Genomic DNA, 18963 nt, shown 5'->3' with positions numbered 1-18963 from the left:
GTGGGGCGGGTCTATCAACAGAAGGTCCAGATTCTATTGGGGTAGGGGCGTGTTTGTTTAGGCGATTTCAAATATCAACACTGGCTTTCAAACATCATGGACTCCGCCTTTAACCTAATCATTTTTTTGCTATAAATAATAAGAGGGTGGTGAGCTATTAATATTAAGCCACTTATTATTTCATTTGGCCTTATAATATTAAAACTCTCTTTTCATAATAATAGCAGAGCAGGGCGATAATGTTAAAGCCATGACATTATTAATATAAGCTGTACTTCTTACAGATGCCTTTATATGTATCTGTGCATTTTTTTAGGGAAATTGTCAAATTGTGAGGTTGTATTTGTTAGCATTAGCAAATACACTAAATAAGAAATTAATAAAGTTCAGCATTTATTTATCTTTCTTAAAGGGATAGTTCACACACAAATGAAATTTCTGTCATCATTTACTCACCTTCAAGTTGTTTTAAACCTGTATATATGTTTCTAATCAAGCACGAAGCAGGAGCACCATTGACTTCCATAGTAGGAAGAAAAATACTATGGAGGTCAATGGTGCTCAAAAACGGTTTGGCTACAAACATTGCTTAAAATACCTTACTTTATGTTCAGCAGAATAAAGAAATATGTACAGGTTTGGAACAACTTAAGTATGAGTAAATGACAGAATTTTCATTTTAATAAAGTTTGCAGCCCAGCATTTTTTGTGATTTTCACAAAAGTTGAATGCCTTCCAGAAAATTTTCTTCGTTAAATATATAAACATACAATATATCAAATAAAAAGATCAGACCCTCTGCTTTAAAAAAAAAAACCTTCATTATTTAAATAACTCATATTATTTGGTTTCTTCAAAAATTCCCACATTTGAGCAACAATTTGAGATAATTGCATTTTTGTAATGGACTTTTTTTAAAGATCAGATTCAGAGCGATGATCAAAACATACACAGAGTTTTTACTGATTTTGGATCAGTGGATGCTTCAGTGTTTTATAAGTTGGGTAAGAGCGCCACCTATTGGATTATAGCAGAAATATGGATCGCCATAAAAATCATTGGCATTTTCTCTAAATTGACGAGATAACTCGTCAATGGTGTGGAAAGAGTTAAAGGGGCAGTGTGTAATTTTTAGAAGGATCTCTTGACAGAAATGCAAAATAATATACAAAACTATATTATCAGGGGTGTATAATGACCTTTTAAATGTTTTTATTACTTCAGAATGAGACATTTTATCTGCATACACCGAGGGTCCCGTTACATTTTATGCCGCACTTTACAGAAGCTCTTAACGGACAAACTTTTTCAGGAAGTTATCTTCAACAGTGATATGTATGTCCTGTGGCGGCTACTGTAGCTTCTCTATGCATTTTAAAAGCGAAGGGTGAGCTGTAAACTGAGTTGTTTGTTGCAATTTGCAACCTCACCACTTGATGCCACTAAAATTTACACGCTGCACCTTTACAGTCCCCATGATCAGAAAGTCGCGATCGACTATACTTCCCGTCCAAGCCATCTTGCTGATTTCATCAGAGAATGACGCTGCAAGAGGGCGGAAGTAATTTATTTTCAGATTTTGATTAAAGTTTATGAGGGCACATGAATTTAAAAAAACAAAACAAAGACCCACACAGATAAATTGTTTATAATGAACATTGTTTTATTTGTGACTCTTCGTGACCACAAAACTAGTCAAAAGGGTAAATTTTTTAATATTGAGATTTATACATTATCCTAAAAAATAAATAAATAAGTTTTGGTTTGTTGGGATATGACATTTGGCCCAGACAATATTATATCGACTCACAAAAATAAAGTTTTTATACATAATATACTAATGATTTTTGGCATAAAAGAAAAATTTATAATTTTGACCCATGCAATGTATTTGTAGCTTTTTCAACAAATATACCTGTGTGACTTATGACTGGTTTTGATTTCACATTTTTATTAAAAAATAAGAATTGTAAGTTTTGATTTCATGGAGACTTTAATGTTAGTTCAAACCAATATAATAGTTTAATTTCAGCATTGACTTACACGTTTTTAAAAAGCTGTTATGTTAACATTACACATTAAACTAACATGAACAAAGATAAATAAATGCTGTAGATGTTTTGTTCCTGTCCGCTAATGCATAAACTAGTGCTGGGCAAAGATCAATCATGATTTTTTTGCATAATATTTATATATAAATAAAAATGTTCTGAAATGTATATATGTACGTGTCTGTGTTTAAATATACATAATAATTACACGCAGCACAGACACATATATTATGCAAAAATGCACTTTTATTTTGTATGCAATTAATCGCGATTAATCTTTGCCCAGCACTAGCATAAACTAATGTAAAAAAAACATACAACCACATATTCTTATACAAAATGCTTATAGATTTGTAGTCGAAAATGTCAAATATAAGCAACCCTGGTCTTCGGTTTAATTTATTATCACTGGCTTTTTACCATGCTGCTTTTATTGCCATCAATTTATTGATCTTTTTTAAATGGGTCATAATACTAACATCTGATATCTTTGTTTCACACACAGACCCTTAGCGCTAGACTCATCTAGATATGGGGTTGGGTGAGGTGGAGGACAAAGTTAATGGTTCAGTTGCAGTCTTTCTCCACTGAGATCACAGCCTTGGGTTTGGAGGCTCCCAGATTTGTCTGGACTCGGTGTGAATTAATGAGGCGGAGAGTCTGCGCTTCAAAGGTCACATTTCATTGCTTAAGAGCCGTGCAGTAGTGCAGGGTTGATTTCACACGCATATTACGGATAGGGAGGTAAGGCTGTGAAGAGGTTTAAGTGAGGCCTGGGATAGGGGTTCAAAGTTCACTTAGGCTTAATTTTTGTAGACAATGATTAAGAGCTCTGGTGCTGTGATATCAAAACTGACAAAAGTTCACCAAAATCCAATGGGATCATTGCTGTTTTGGGTTGCAGTAAAAATGGACCGGTGTAAGGGGGTAAACTGTGTGTCTGTGTGTGGATCAGGGAGAATCCACCTGATGATTCACCATTGCTTTTCTTTTTAGGACTGTCTCTTAGCCAGTTTCCATGGAAACCAAAGTCTCCCTCATAGGCCTTTCCTTCAGGGAGTGCTCTTGTCCTTTTTGTAAATAAAACTCAAATGCTGGCGCACACGGCGTCTCACCTCTAGCATTTATGAAAACTACATTTTCATTATTTTCTCATACAGCTGTCTGCCATCTATAAAACCAGCTACCACATCCCATAAAAAAATGTTTATGTGGTTTTCAATAAATTAACAGTTTGACTGGTCTTGAAATTTTACTAACCTCTTAAAAATAAAGGTTCCTACAAGGGTGTATGGTTCCAAAGGAAATCCTCAATATCTACAGTATAACCTTTCTGTTGCACTAAAGGTTCATTGAAGTGGGAAAAAAAATATTTTAGAAATCTTTGACTAAACGTTTCTTTGAAAAAAAAAACTACCTTCATGCAGGTTCTGAAAACTATGTCGATTACACGATTAAATTTTTCCGCTTCAGCACAATGCGTGAAGCTCCGATGTTTATCACGCTGCGGCATTCATCTTTCCCATTATTCCCCTCATTTGCCGGCAATCTTCACGTGCCGCAGATGAACATCAAAGTGTTGGTTTAATGGCGGGCTGTGCAGGTTCCTGCAGCTATGAAAACCATGTGATTTTTTATTTTTTATCCGGAAAGGCATACCTCCATTGCCAGCGCCAGCTCTGACAGTGATGGCTCTATTCAAAATCAAATTATCCACACAAGGGCCTCTGCTCTCAAGCCTTCACAAAGTCTGAAATCCTTTTCATTTAGATTAGCTGTTTGGAAAGAATACAGAAAATGTATTTGCAAACACATTTTCCAGAACGATTGCAGACTGTCAGATGTAGTTGTTGTGCTGTACCTTTACTTTAACCTCATTATGCGATTTAACAAGATTGTATTAAAACAAAATGAACAACAATGAAGACATCAAGTCTCATCTCAAGGTTGTTTCTATAATGAATATGCAGTTATTACAGTTTCATCTTTGCATACTAAATCAAAATTTTAAAGTCCCCCTGTTGTCCATCATTTTATCACTTAAAGGGATAGTTCACCCAAAAATTAAAATTCTGTCATCATTTACTCACACTCATGTTTTTATAAACCCGAATAAATTTCTTTGTTCTGATGAACACAAAGGAAGATATTTTGAGAAATGTTTGTAACCAAACTATTCGTGGACCCTATTGACTTCCATAGTAGGAAAAAAGGATACTATGGAAGTAAATGGGGTCCACGAACGGATTTGACCCCAAAATATCTTCCTTTGTATTTATCAAAACAAATACATTTATACAGGTTTGTAACAACATGAAAGTGAGAAAATGATGACACAATTTTCATTTTTGAGTGAACTATCCCTTTAAAAAGCTTTGAGCATGATAATAGCATACATATGTAAAAGTTTTTTCCTGTGACAATCATTTCTTTATGATTTAAAACAGCTTGAATGTAACTCCACACCCTTGCGTCATTTAATAAAGTGGTTCTCAAACTGGGGGCCGCGAGATGGTGCCAGGGGGGCCCCAGTTTGATTACATTTTATAAAATACATAAATGTATCATGAATTCTGTGTAATTAAACCAAAAAATAAGCCTACTAACAAACAACACTACTTTGTATTACTTAATATGTTTTGTTTAAGTAAAATATTACATGTTAGTTTTTGTCATAAATTTTCTTTGGGGGGCCGCGAAGGAATGCACTGTACACAAGGGGGGCCGCACGCTGGAAAAGTTTGAGAACCACTGATTTAATATATACGGATCTATGAATATGCAAATTAGTCCCTGCCTCCACTCTTTACACTACCTTGAACCATAGGTATAAATAGAAGCTACATTCGGCAGATTGTGTTTATCAGGATATTTTGTTTGGTGATGCTGTATTCTCAAAAACACAGCATAATTTTTTTCATACAAGATTCATGGAAGTTGTCTAGTTTTTTATTTATATTCCGACCGCTTTACAGCAGTCTTCTTGTCTCTAAACGTTAAGAGTGAGCGGAAGTAAACCCACGACCTGTTTTAAATGGTCAGTCAGGTCCAGTCCAAGTTTAATTACTTTGTGTCCCGGGTCTGATTAACACTCTGTGTAAAGTCGATCAAAGAATACGCGATTGTGATCAGCAATCTGACGCGCTACAGAGCATGTCTAGTGCATGTTAAAATTTCCACTTTGTAGGTGTGAGCAAAAATGTGGCGTTTCTGGATGTGTCCTTTAACGTGCAAATGAGTTGATCTCTGTACTAAATGGCGGCGGCATGGTTGGATACTACAGTTTAAGGGGTGGTATTATCCCCTTCTGACATCACAGGGGGAGCTAAATTTCAATGCCCTATTTTTTCACATGCTTGCAGAGAATGGTTAACCAAAACTAAGTTAATCTGTATCACATTTTCTGGGTTGATAGAAGCACTTGGGACCCAATTATAGCACTTAAACATGGAAAAAGTTACCTGTCACAGTGACAGCACATTGATTTTAGAATCTGGAATAATGAGTGGATTAAGCTCTTAGAGAGGAATAATATGGATATGGATTGTATGCATATGTCAGGGAATTTATTAAGCAGAGTGCTGCTAGGGTAAGACAAGGTTTTATTTTCACAACTTGTTTACTGATTTAATAGCAATGTGCTGTGGATTATGTGCCAACCTGGTCAAGCTATCAAATAATAGGGGTTTTGATTATTACATCTATTTATTTTTTGTTCTGCACGGGTCCGGATTGGAGCAAGTTCACACAAGTTATATATTTTTTTGCAAAGGTTTGCATATGGTGATGTGTTTTTGATTACAGCTTTCTTAAAATTATTACATATCCGATGCCCAAAATAAGAAATATCATCTCAGATTATGTATGTAGAAGGGAACGAGACGCTGCGTCGCCATAGCAACGCTTTGGGGAATGCCTCTCCGTGACTGATCTGAAGCACGCATAACAACTAAACAATTATGAGATAATTAGATACTGACCGGGATGCCGTGCAGACCAGTGGTATAAGAAGGCATCCCATACAAACGCTACCAAGTGCCGAAGCAAGTGCCTACAGGGATGCAGGGAGAATGGCATTGAGACGCAGCGTCTCGTTCCCTTCTCAGGGAACCATGGTTACATACGTAACCTGAGAAGTTCCCTTTCGAGGGAACTCGAGCTGTGTCGCCATAGCAACGCTTTGGGGAATGAGATGCCAACGCCTCTATACTACCAAATACCTGCAGTGTGTATAAACTGAATACAGTCGGGGTAAAAGAACCTGGGACGCTAAGGAGGGGTCCAGAATACAAAATCTGACGAAAGTGAGCGGTGAAGACCAACCGGCCGCATCACATACGTCCTGGAGTGAAGCGACTGACCCTAAAGGGAATCGCACACCGGCCGCACCGCTGTTCTAAAAAAACGAACAAATTGTTTTCTATGAGTATACGCACACCGGCGCCGCCCAGCTGTGACTCAGGAAGTTGCTCAAATCCCTGTCGCGCCACTCACATAGTTTAACATTAATTAACATCATATTTGTCCCAAATCATTAACAATTAACATTGGCTGCTAACGTATATTTTGCATTTTGAAGTAGACGCTATCTGACGAAGCTCGCGCTATTTATTGTGCACTTCCGGTTTACAATACCTCCGAGTTGTCCTAGACACAACTTGACGTGGCGCGACGCTGAGCTGCGCGGCCGGTGTGCGATCCCCTTAAAGGTGCTCTAAGCGAATTGAAGTTTTAGACCATAAAACATTTTTTGTTACATACCGGAAACATCTCCTCACTATCTGCTTGCTGCCTGTCCGCTGATCAAACTGTAAAAAAACGCGATCTTTGTAGACAGCCCAGGCTTCACAAGCGGCAATATCAACAAATGGCCAAACCTAGCTCACAAAACAAAACAAAGTATTCCAGCCAATAAACGACAAGAAGGATTTGGGGGTGGGGGTTGGGCGCGTTCATGAAAGCACGGAAGGGAGGGGGAGGAGTTAGCTACGCTCCGTCTGTTTGAAAACAGTTTCGAAAGTCAACAATAACTAACGTCTCGCAGATTCGCTTAGAGAACCTTTAAGGCCTTACTATGGGTTAACACCAGAAGCGAGTTCAACAATTTGCGCGAGTAGATTACATACAAAGTCAATGCAAAGACACGATCAGATGTGTCCTCGGGTAAAGCAATCCGAATGACGCGATATGGGCGGCGCGTTTACCGCGAAAACACTCGCTATTTGCCTCAAACGCGTCTTCGCCCAAGTTGAAAATATTTGCATGACACGAAGTTAAATCCCGCAGGTAATCTAGAGCAAGTAACGCAATGCCTCCCGTTTGTGTACTTAGCATAAGAGGCAGCCATACCCCGGGCAGAGTGGGCCCTCACAGCAACGGGTGAGGGTATACCCCAATGTTTATAAGCACGGTCCACACGGCATCCTGATTAGTATCTTATTATCTAATCATCGTTTAGTTGTTACACGTGCTTCAGATCAGTCATGCAGAGGCATTCCCCAAAGCGTTGCTATGGCGACCCAGTTCAAGTTCCCACTATTGGGAACCCAGCATATCGCCTTGCATTGCATTATATAGTGTCGCGACCCCTGTATCGGGAACACATATCATATCGCCTGATTCTTGCCGATACACAGCACTAATTTTTAGTACATTTAAGTCATTATTTTAAATCACAAGCTGATGTGAGAATATTCTACCTCACTTGACCTGAAATTTAAGAGCACACACAAGTATACCCTGCACCCGCAATTGAACACAATGTACTGTGATTACATGTGAGAAGAGCAGCATTGTATAAAAGATGACTGATTGAGGTTTACCAAACATTTCCTTTTGCATTGATTGACACATTCCTGCAAGACGACAGCTGGCATCATATACACCACACAATGATCAGACATAATCACAACAAACCAGAAACAACCACACAACTCCACCAACGCCATAATGAGACAATCCTGTCCACATAAATCATTGGAGGGGAAAAATAATTTTATTAAGCTGAGCTTTTGGACACGAGGAGATGGCCTGTTTAGTCAAGTCTTCGGAGGAGTAACCACAAAGGGATACAGAACCTCCAGATGGGAATAGACAATGACATATACATTCAGTGCAGTGGAGAAGAAAATGATAGAGAGGCATTTACTGCGTGTTCCCTCCTCTTTATTGACTAGGCCGTCTTTGTTTTAGCAAGAAAAAGACTGATGTATAAGACGCATATTGATTCAGCTCTCTCTGCAAGACAGTATTTTATTGTTGTTAACAATCCGATAGGGCTTTTGTCTATGAAGGTTTCATACAGAATACGTTTTTGGAAAGTAACCCATTACCGACTACATCACTGGTGACTTGTCACCTAAAGTGCCCCATGAGCTTGTAGTTTTGTTTCTGGTTTTGAGAAGTCTGGTTTATTGTTTGAGAGGAATCAGTCATTTTTATGAGGTGTAAAGCGTGAGGATTAGGTCAGATCTTCTAACTGAGATGTCTTAACGTGACTGGGGTGAAAAGATATCTGGATTTTATTGGCTGGATCAGCAATGCCCGCTTGATAAAGTGAAGAATCGCACTGCGAAGGAATTGATATTTCTGCTGACTATTTCACCCAAATCCTGGTTTTGCTGTGGTCACTAAAAACGATTAATGTCTGACTAACATTTAGTAAAAATGCTCACACATTTGGAAAATCCAAAAACCATAAACAAATCCTTAAACACGCTCTCACTGAGATTTGAAAATCATATTGCATTAGACACTACAGGATATTATTAAAGGAAAACTCGATAATTAATCCTGATAATTTACTCACCCCCATGTCATCCAAGATGTTTATGTCAAGATGTCTTTATTTGTTAATTCATGAAGAAATTAAAGGCGTTCTAAGCGAATCTGCGAGACGTTAGTTTTTGTTGACGTTTGAATTGTTTTCAAACAGACGGAGCGTAGCTAACTCCTCCCCCTCCCTTCCGTGCTTTCATGAATGCGCCCAACCCCCACCCCCAAATCCTTTTTGTCGTTTATTGGCTGGAACACTTTGTTTTGTTTTGTGGTGCTAGGTTTGGCCACTGTGTTGTTATTGCCGTTTGAGAAGCCTGGGCTGTCTACAGAGATCGCGTTTTTTTACAGTTTGATCAGCGGACAGGCAGCAAGCAGATAGTGAGGAGATGTTTGCTGTATGTAACAAAAAATGTTTTATGGTCTAAAACTCGTCAATTCTTCAAAAGTTTTGTGTGAGTTACTCGCGTGAATCGAGCCGAGTGTTATTATTGACCTGTAGGAAACTAAAGGCAGGAACTCGTTTGTTCCTGTCCTCCTGTATGAAGCGGTTCTTATCAATACTGCCGAAAACTCATTTCACAGTCAGCAAGCTCAATGCAAATGAACATCGTACAGTTAACAGATAACATGGGCAGTCTGCATTTTTGTATGGACTGCATGCTCAATATATGGTTCAGTTCACACTGTACACTAAAAATGGCTGGGTTATATTTAACCTATGTTGAGTAAATATTAGACAGAATACGCAGCTGGGTTAAAATTTACCCAATGTTGCATTACCCAATGCATAACAACAACCCAACATTGGGTCATTTTTAACCCAGCATGTGTTGTGTCCAATTTTTACCCAACATGGGTCAAAAATAACCCAGCCATTTTAGAGTGAATATTCGACAGAGAGTGTTTACTTCTTTTTTATAATATGTGACCCTGGACCAAAAAAAAACAGTCATAAGTCGCATGGGTATATTTAAAAAGTTTGGTTCAAAAATGGAAAAAATCCATTTAGACTTATTTTGGTAAAAATTTGTTTTATAATATACCAAGAAAGTGACACGATGAAAACCACTACTTTCTGTTACAAACTTTCACATAGCATCTTTAGGTTATAATAACATTAAAAATACAAATCCATAATTTGATTTTCAAAGATTTATTACAAAAACTCATTATTTTTTCCGCAAAATGCAATTAATCCATGACGATGAAGTTTTTTTCCAAAATGCTATAAAACTTTTAATTCAATATTTAAATGTGCATTCATCTTTGCCATGTTATATTCATTTAGTTGACTAGTGGTATACACTGATTAAAAAAATAAACATTAATGTCATTAATCAAAACACTTACTTTGTCATATTAAGAACACTGTCATTGCTGCTGTCATCCTTGGGACGTCATCGCTGAACTTTTTTGACAGCGATCAGCTGTAAAATGTTTTGGTCCTGCTCGATTTTCAGTGACTTTGAGTAAAATAATGGAAAGTTTTTCAAAAGATCCCCTGGGGTCAATGTGTTAGCATGACAGAAGCTTGATGCTATCAGGAGAACAAGCTACAGCCGGCATTTTTACGTCTCCCGAGTGCCTCTCATGTAAATTATTCGATTTTGATGGCTTACGTTTCTTCCCCACCACAGAAAACCACCCCAGGTTTATCAATGCCATTAAGTATTATTTTGTTTTTGTTTGTTTGTTGATCACGATGTACAAAGTAGATGAGGAAAACTAGGATTCTGTGTGTATTCAAAGCGCCAACATTATTGTTTACAATGCGTGGAATGATGCGCTGTGATTGGTTAAGCAGATTTATTGCTTTCTGTAGAGAAGGAGGACTGCCGTTTGTTGCTGACAGAATAACACGGCGGATATCGTTTTTTGCGTAAAATGAAGAATTTACTCTTTAATACTGACCTGATACAATACTGATTTTGGCGGTTACTTTTTTTAATGCATCGTTGATTTTTCTTTTATGCCAAAAATGATTAAGATATTATGAAACGAAAATGATCCATGAAGATTTTTAGTAAATTTCCTACTGTAAATATCAAAACTTGCGGGGATGCAGTTGCTAAGGACTTAATTTGGACAACTTTTAAGGTGATTTTCTCAATATTTTGATTTTTTTTTGCACCCTCAGATTCCAATTTTTCCAATAAAAAAATAAAATACGGCCCTATCCTAAAAACCTCCATCAATGGAAAGCCTATTTATTTAACCTACAGATGATGCATAAATCTCAATGTGGAAAAAATTGACACTTATGACTGGTTTTGTGGTCCAGCGTGACATACTGTATGGTGTTGGAGTAAACAGAGAGACTATAATTACTATAGTACTAACATGTAACAAAGACACTTTAAAATAAAATGTTACCAAACATTTTTATGATTATTTAATTTATCAATGTTAGCGTCTTCAATACTTCAGTACCTGTAAAAGACCCGTTTTGTTTTTCAGGATTTCAGTGTGTGACGAGGATAAATTCCGGCACAATGAATTCATCGGAGAAACCCGAATCCCCCTGAAGAAACTCAAACCCAACCAGACCAAGAACTTCAGCAACTGTTTAGAAAAGCAGCTTCCTGTGAGTCCTGCAGTCATTCAGGGGCGGGTCTAGAGAATTTTTCATGGGGGGGCCAGACTGGGGCACAGACTTAGAGAGGGGTGGCACATTTAAATACATATAAACAGTGAATTAGTGTAACTTGCCCTACATTGAAGGTAATAATACTGTATACTGTATCCTGATACATTCAGTACATTTAAACCTCCTGATGTGTTTTTGTTTTAACCTCCCTCTGGTCTCTGCATGTAATACACATACCTTGGTTTGCAGAAAAGTCAGTGGACTACTGTTGCGTCTTCCTCTATTCTCCCTCTCCTCATGCCTTTCTGCTTCTATCTCTCTTTTTTTCTTCAAAATGAAGAAATTCTGAATTTTTTGAGACCTTTTCATTGGTCCTATTGCCTGTATCTGATTGTCTGTCTGTCCCTAAAGAAATAATAATGCATTTTTCTCAGTTACTTTGTCAAGTCATAAACTAATTTATTTCCTAAAGTTGAATGTTGTCCGCATATCATCTTAATAAAGATATTACATTTGGTAGGGATGTTAACCGATGACCGATGGTTGACCGTATCAACGTTAACCGGTTAAAGTTGTCGGTTGTCGGTTAAAAAAAGGGATCTGTAAATTAGGCTATTATAGACAGTGGACTAAACCCTACTACAGTTAGTCATCTCTTTCTTTCCAAGATCTTTTTGTGTGAAGTGAACAAATCCCTCACACTCAGTTTTTCATAACTGGTCTGTTTGTACTTTATAAACCAATAAAAAAACATTTGGCGAGGTCACTGCTTTTGGTTTCGCATGTTCACAAGGTTTGCGAAAAGTAAATGCTACAGGCTATTTTTGATAAATTCCTTTATTCGAATAGTAAATAAAATACAGTAATACAATAATTAAAATTAAAGTCTCTCCTGGTTGTGTTCCAAATTATTAACATTTATGTCTTTTAGGCTAACAGTAAAGTGCAGAGTAAGTTTTGTTTCTGTAAATCCTCAGCCATGATTTTTACCACTTTATTAAGTTTTGCTTTGTAGAAAGCATTTCTTTGAAGTGAATTTCGTTTTGTATAAATTGTATCTTAATTTTAATAAATGTTTAATCAACCAAATGCATGTATTTATTAAATAAAAAGCAAATATAGCAGAGTATATAATTACCGGTCCGTGCATGAAGGCGCCGGCACTGCGCGTTCACTTGCATTGCATTGTTAATTAGAACGCACCTCATCATAAATAAATAAAACTCAGCGTAGGCCTATATGCCTCATACAAGCATTAAATATCTTTGCTGCATTTATTCTAGAACAAAAACAGTGTGAGACCTGCTTTGGCCGGTGCGTTTACACATTCTGAAGGTGCCCGTTTAATCCATTGGTTTTATCGTGTTGCAGTCTATTAGGCAACATTCCGCATAAGATGGGTTTAGAGAGATGCGAGTTGCGAAATTGCAGGCGCGGCTCGAAATGGCTGTTTATTTTAAATAGCATAGCATATTTTAAACTATAGGCCTATCAGTTAACCGGTTTCAACCGGCCAATGAGGCTCGGTGGCCGGTCAAGAATTTTTTTCGTTTTCGCCATCCCTAACATTTGGTTGTATTAAATGGCATATTGCACAGAGCCCCAGTGAGTTAATGTATAGAAAAAAATAATGTTTATGTTGTTTTCTTTAAATATGCTTCTGAGGCTGTGGTCTGTTGCATGAAGCTATTTGAACTACAAACTCTTAATTTTCAAAATTCAGAGTAAGTTTGGAGTCGACAAATCCAGATAAATCCAAACTGGTTTAGATCAGGATCAGATGTTGGACAATGCTTGGTTTAAACTTTGTGTTTTATCTAGAGTTTGCAAAGCCTGTGCACCTGAAAGTGAAACCTGCTTCATGCAACAGAAAATGTACTTTTTCTGTTGCAAACAAAAGGAAAACAGTTAATAGCAATGAAAGTTTAGAGGCTGAGGAAATTCTAGACGTTTATTCATAGTCGTATGACATGTTAATGTTTTTGCATGCGCCGAATCAACGCAAAGCTCTCTCCGTGTGTCGACTATTGAGGGCACTTGTCGTCTTAAATAAACCCATGCACACACAGACGGCGCAGCTTAAACAGTCACTCCACATAAAAACGTTACGTTGTTTTTCATTGATCTATTCCATACACTATGAGATACAATAGCGCAACTCTCCCTAAAGTTTACACATCAATATTTGAAGGATATAGGGAGGATTACGTCTGATTGGAACGGGACCGGACACATTCAACCTGTCTTTGCATACAGCTACTCACTTAGTGCCTTTTTAGTGTTAAATTGCTTAAAAGCACTTGAAGGTTAACATTTTAAAACACGTGTAAATTATAAACTATCCCTGTTTAATCCGCGATCGAATCGCATGCGGGTTGAAACGTGGGTTCTGATCCGTATGGATAAACTGCGATCTAACACACCACTATTTATTACAAACGCAAAGGCAAACGTGACTTTATATATTCTTTTAATGTACCGTTAGGTTGTCTTCAACTTTAGTAATGAGCATTCTCGACAGTAACAGAGAGGAGCTAGCTCTTACTAATCGCTGGTTTCCACATTTAAAGGCGGAGTCCACGATGTTTGAAAAACGGTTTGGAAAAGGAGACGGGCCGACTACCAAAACACACTTATAGCCAATCAAATCAAATCAAATGCCGGGTTGCGTATGTGTGGGGCGGGTCTATCAACAGAAGGTCCAGATTCTATTGGGGTAGGGGCGTGTTTGTTTAGGTGATTTCAAATATCAACATTGGCTTTCAAACATCATGGACTCCGCCTTTAAGGAAACATATCAAAACTCAGCTCACTCACCTATGACTTTGTTGTCCTTTTTCACTATCTGCATAAAACTCCTTTCTCCGTCCTCTGTGTTTTTCCTTGTTTTTCCTTGCTTTTTATTGGTGCCACCACCGTTCGTTACTATAAGTGTGCGCCTACTAATTGACTCCGATAACAACATGTCACGGTAGAGTGGTTCCTCGGGTCTAGACAATTTTTCATAGGCGGAGCCTCCACAAAAATTTATATTTTAATATTTTAAGCTAATAAAAAAAATGTAATATAAATAAATCAAAGCCCTGTAAAATATGAAGTTTTATTTTAAGAAAAGCAAAACCACTAGTACATAATTAATACTGACGAGACTGATGGTGTGGGAGGGGGGGCACTTGGGGTGGCCAATCAAATTGTGGGGGTGGCCCGTGCCCCCCCTGGCCCCCCCCTGGCCCCGCCCCTGCAGTCATTTACAGTCATTCAAAGCCATTCTTTGAAGCTCGGTTGTATTAATCATCAGTGTGGATGCCTGTGAGTGATGGCGAAATTGAAGGAAGTCTGAGAGCTTCATAAAGATATTTAGATATCAAATTGATTAGTACGTCCAAAGTAACTTTGATTAGAATTAGCATACTAATTAGAATTCAATTATCATTGAAGACACATCCTCACGTCCATCAGCCATCTGAGACGAACATGACAGGCTTTACAAAACCAACAGAAGAAAACAGACAGTAAAAATGTGATGCGTACAGACGCCAACACATTCAGAATTGCTGCTTTTATCTCACAACTAGAAAGGACCTCGACTCGAAGCCTTTCACATCCTCGAGCGAGCTGAGCACTGTTGTATTACTTTTATGCCAGTACAGTAAAACAACATTCATGTGACTGCCTGGCAAAACCCAACTCATTTATTTGTGATATATTGTTTTCTACATAAAATCATCCTACATTATGTAAAGAATATAACCTTGATATCTTTAATATCAACCAAGTAAGGTCATGTCAACGTGTGAAATAATAATTAGTAAGCCTTTGGTTTGAATCTAGAAGTTTATCTGCCTGTGCAACTTTATCTCTACTATACAAGCTGGCGATTTATGTGGATCATTACAAACTCTGAGTTATCAAAAAAGAAGGAATGAAACTCCGCCCCATCCCCAGGGTCACTGAAGCAATGGCTGAATGGCGCAAATTGAGATTTGAGAAATTTGAACTTTGGCGGAAAAACGCACCTCGTTAACCAATCAGGAGCTTGCTCTACTAGTAACGTGATTACAGGAAGCGAGCGGAGTCGCAGAAGCCCCTCCCATGATGTGAATTTCCGCATAAATGTCTCGATGACTAGGATTTCACGCACGGCTTTTATGCGCGAATGAAGCAAGTAAACTCAAAATGTTCACGCGGCAAACTAGACACAATAGACACAAATTTGATGCCTCAAACGAGATGACTGGTGTGAACCCACGGTAAAGATTTTATATGAAATTATATAAATTTATACGCCACCTCATTATATAGTTATGCATTGCCATGAGATTGTGTTGGTCTGTGAGTTAGGGTACTCAGTAGGGTTTACTGAAGTTTAGCATACGTATGAAGAGTTTGGTTACAAAACGCGATAAATGCCATTTAAAAAAAAATTGTTATCACCAAAATCAGTATTGTATCAGGCCAGTATTAAAAAGTAAATTCAATGACTGTTCTTAATTAGGGCCGGGTATTGATTCAGATGTTCCAGATCGATTTGATTTCGATTACTACGCTATCTGATCGATTCGATTTCGGTTCTTGGTTCTATTATGATTCTCGGACCAATTTTTATACTCGATTGTTGATTCAACTCAATGAATATAGATTTAATAAAAATACTTTTTCATTTTAGGTACACTTGGGTACATTAAAACAGAACCCATCTCTATTTTTCAAATGCATACAATTATGTTAAATACAATACAATTTTGATGCAAAATGAAAAATTCACATTCCTTAATCAAAGAGGATCAGGTCATTTCATAAAAAAAAATAGATTCGTGGCCTTTGAGAATCGATTTGTAATCGACTACGTAAAAAAAAAAATATTAATCGAAAAAAATCAGTGTATACCACTAGTCAACTTAATGAATATAACATGACAAAGATGAATGCACATTTATATATTGATTCAATAGATTTATAGCATTTTGAAAAAAAAACATCATGGATTTATTGCATTTTGCAAGAAAAAAATCTGTTTTTATAATAAGTCTTTGAAAGTCAAATTATGGATTTGAATTTTTAATGTTTTTATAACCTAAACATGCTATGTGAAAGTTTGTAACAGAAAATAGTGGTTTTCTTCTTGTCACTTTCTTGGTATAAAAACAAATTTTTACCCAAATTAGTCAAAATGGATTTATTGCGTTTTGGAATCAAACTCTACATATAAAGCTGGCAAAAATATAATACAAAGACTCCACAAGCTGATAAACAAGGAAAATGTTTGTTGTGTGAAGAGACTGTGTAACGTGTGTGTGTGTGTGGGTGTGTGTGTGTGTGTGTGTGTGTGTGTGCGCGCACTTGCGTGAACTCCAGTGGGGACGGAAATGAGACAGCAGCGTGTGGAGGACGAGCAGAGACGCCTCCTCCACAGCTAATTAACTTCATGCTTGACGGCTTTGGTGGGTCCACAAAGTTCTGAGAGAGAGAGAGAGAGAGAGAGACTCAACAGTTGGAAGAACTCAGATTTGGTTCAGCTCTACCATAAATAATGTCTAGACAACAGCTAATATTGGAGAGGATATGAAGAAGTGCACAAAACTAAATTTAGCAAATTAATAAATAATCTACTGGGATTTGCAGGTCTTGGGTTTTATTGGACTTTACACCAGTTTATAAACTTAATAATTAAATGACAATGCTGCTTAGATGTAGTTTACAACAGGAGTCATGGAATGAAAAAAATTGTTGATCCAAATTTTCTCATTATTTTCTCACACTCATGCCATCCCAGATGTATGTGACTTTCTTTATTCAGTTGAACACAAAAAAAAACTTTATATTAAAATGCCGTCATGTTAATGTATAAGAAAATAACATTAAATTAAAGGGATAGTTCACCTAAAAAATTAAAATTCTGTCACCATTTACTCACCCGCATGTTGTTGTAAACCTGTATGAGTTTCTTAAAGAGCAACTATTGTCTGATTCACGATTTAACATTTGCTTTTGTGTGTAAGTGTGTATTAGTACATGTTAACGATATGCAAAAGGTACAAATCCCAAAGTAAAAATGACGTGAGTTATTGTTTCCAACGTAAATCTCTTTTTTTGGACTACAACAAATACATGGATTGTAGGCAACAGTTTACTTCCTGGGATTGGTGATGTAGACAAGACCGACATTATCATAATTCCTCCTGCTTTGGACTCCTGTTAGCATTGCATTGTGAGCGAATCTTTCAAACATGGTAAGGAGCGTCACGTTTCCTGCTGACGTCAGAGGTATTCAGATCAATCACAAGGTACAGATTAGCTGGCCAATCAGGGACACAGCACTTTTCAGATTTCAGGAAAATTATTTTTTTTAACCATAAACCACACAAACAAATTGTATTACACCAAATACACAAAATACTGTTGATTTTAAGGAATTGAAATAGGTGCACTTTAATTCTGTTGAACACAAAAAATATATATTTTGATAAATGATGGTAAGTGTACAGTTGACGGTACCCATTGATTTTCATAGTATTTTTTTACTACTATGGAAGTCAATAGGTACCTTTAACTGTATGCTCACCATCAAAATTATTATGTATTTTATAGTATTAAGGATCTCATACAGGTTTACAACAATATGCAGGTGAGTAGGGGAGAACAGGGATGAAAGTACCCTTTTTCAGAAAAACTTAATTTTTAAAGATAATGTTTTAGAAAGAAATATATTTATATACTCACAAGTGTGGTCTATATACCAGGTGGAATTTTGAACTTTGAAGTTTTCACTTTGAACTTAAGTAGCGCATTTGACCCTGTCAGCTGGGACAAAACAAACAGGGTCAAAAGTAACACAACAGAACAAGATAGATTTTTGTGTTACACTTGTTTTTAGCATGACTATGAACTTATATTTTGTCGTTTTTCTTTGCGAAAAAAAATATTTAATCATATTTTCATTTTAAATTTCAGTTCCATCAAATGTTTCAAAAGCAACCCAGCAGTACAAATCTGAATTGTTGGGAAAAAAATTCTACAGAACACTGTGAAAATGAAATTAAACTAGCATAATATCAATTCTCAACATAATGCAACAGTATAAGCAGCCAGGACAGGAACTCCTGACATTTAAACACGATTTACTTTTATTTTGAAAAACTCTGTGAAGGCAAATTTCAGGATGGGTTCCAGAACTAAATAACCTGTGGCTGATCCGTATTGTAACACATGGAACAAGAAACACAACACTTTTTTATCATGGTTGAAAACAGCTATCTGAACCTACACATGCGAAAACGATTATGAAATAACCCAATATTTGTCAGCTCTGTCAAGGGTTGTGCGCTAAAGATGCTGTCATAGTTTAAAATGCAAATGTAGTCATGGCTCTGAGAAAATTCGACCCAGTTCTCCCCTAAATCATGAGCAAATTTTCATTTTCGGGTGAACTATTCCTTTAATCCAGATGACTTCAGTGTGTTATAATGTCTTCTGGAACAAAAAATATTCTTGTTAAATGAATAATAATTTGAAAAAAAAAAAAAATTCAAATCAATATTTAATGCTTCT

The 18963-nt window shown here is 37.0% G+C and overlaps 1 protein-coding gene across 6 annotated transcripts in view; it reads left to right on the top strand.

Annotated features, from left to right (window-relative positions):
- The window catches only part of doc2b (double C2-like domains, beta), a 276973-nt gene that overhangs the window by 249518 nt on the left and 8492 nt on the right, over nt 1-18963 (top strand). For all 6 annotated transcript variants that reach the window (XM_065284219.2, XM_065284218.2, XM_065284217.2 and 3 more), the window contains one exon: nt 11286-11412. In XM_065284219.2, the coding sequence (XP_065140291.1) occupies nt 11286-11412 (127 nt within the window). The remainder of the gene's footprint in view (nt 1-11285; nt 11413-18963) is intronic.

The sequence above is a fragment of the Paramisgurnus dabryanus genome, chromosome 5 (genome assembly GCF_030506205.2).
Source record: "Paramisgurnus dabryanus chromosome 5, PD_genome_1.1, whole genome shotgun sequence".
NCBI classification, from domain to species: Eukaryota; Metazoa; Chordata; class Actinopteri; order Cypriniformes; family Cobitidae; genus Paramisgurnus; species Paramisgurnus dabryanus.
The sequence above is the reverse complement of the archived record's forward strand: the minus strand, read 5'-3'. Positions and strand labels throughout refer to the sequence as shown.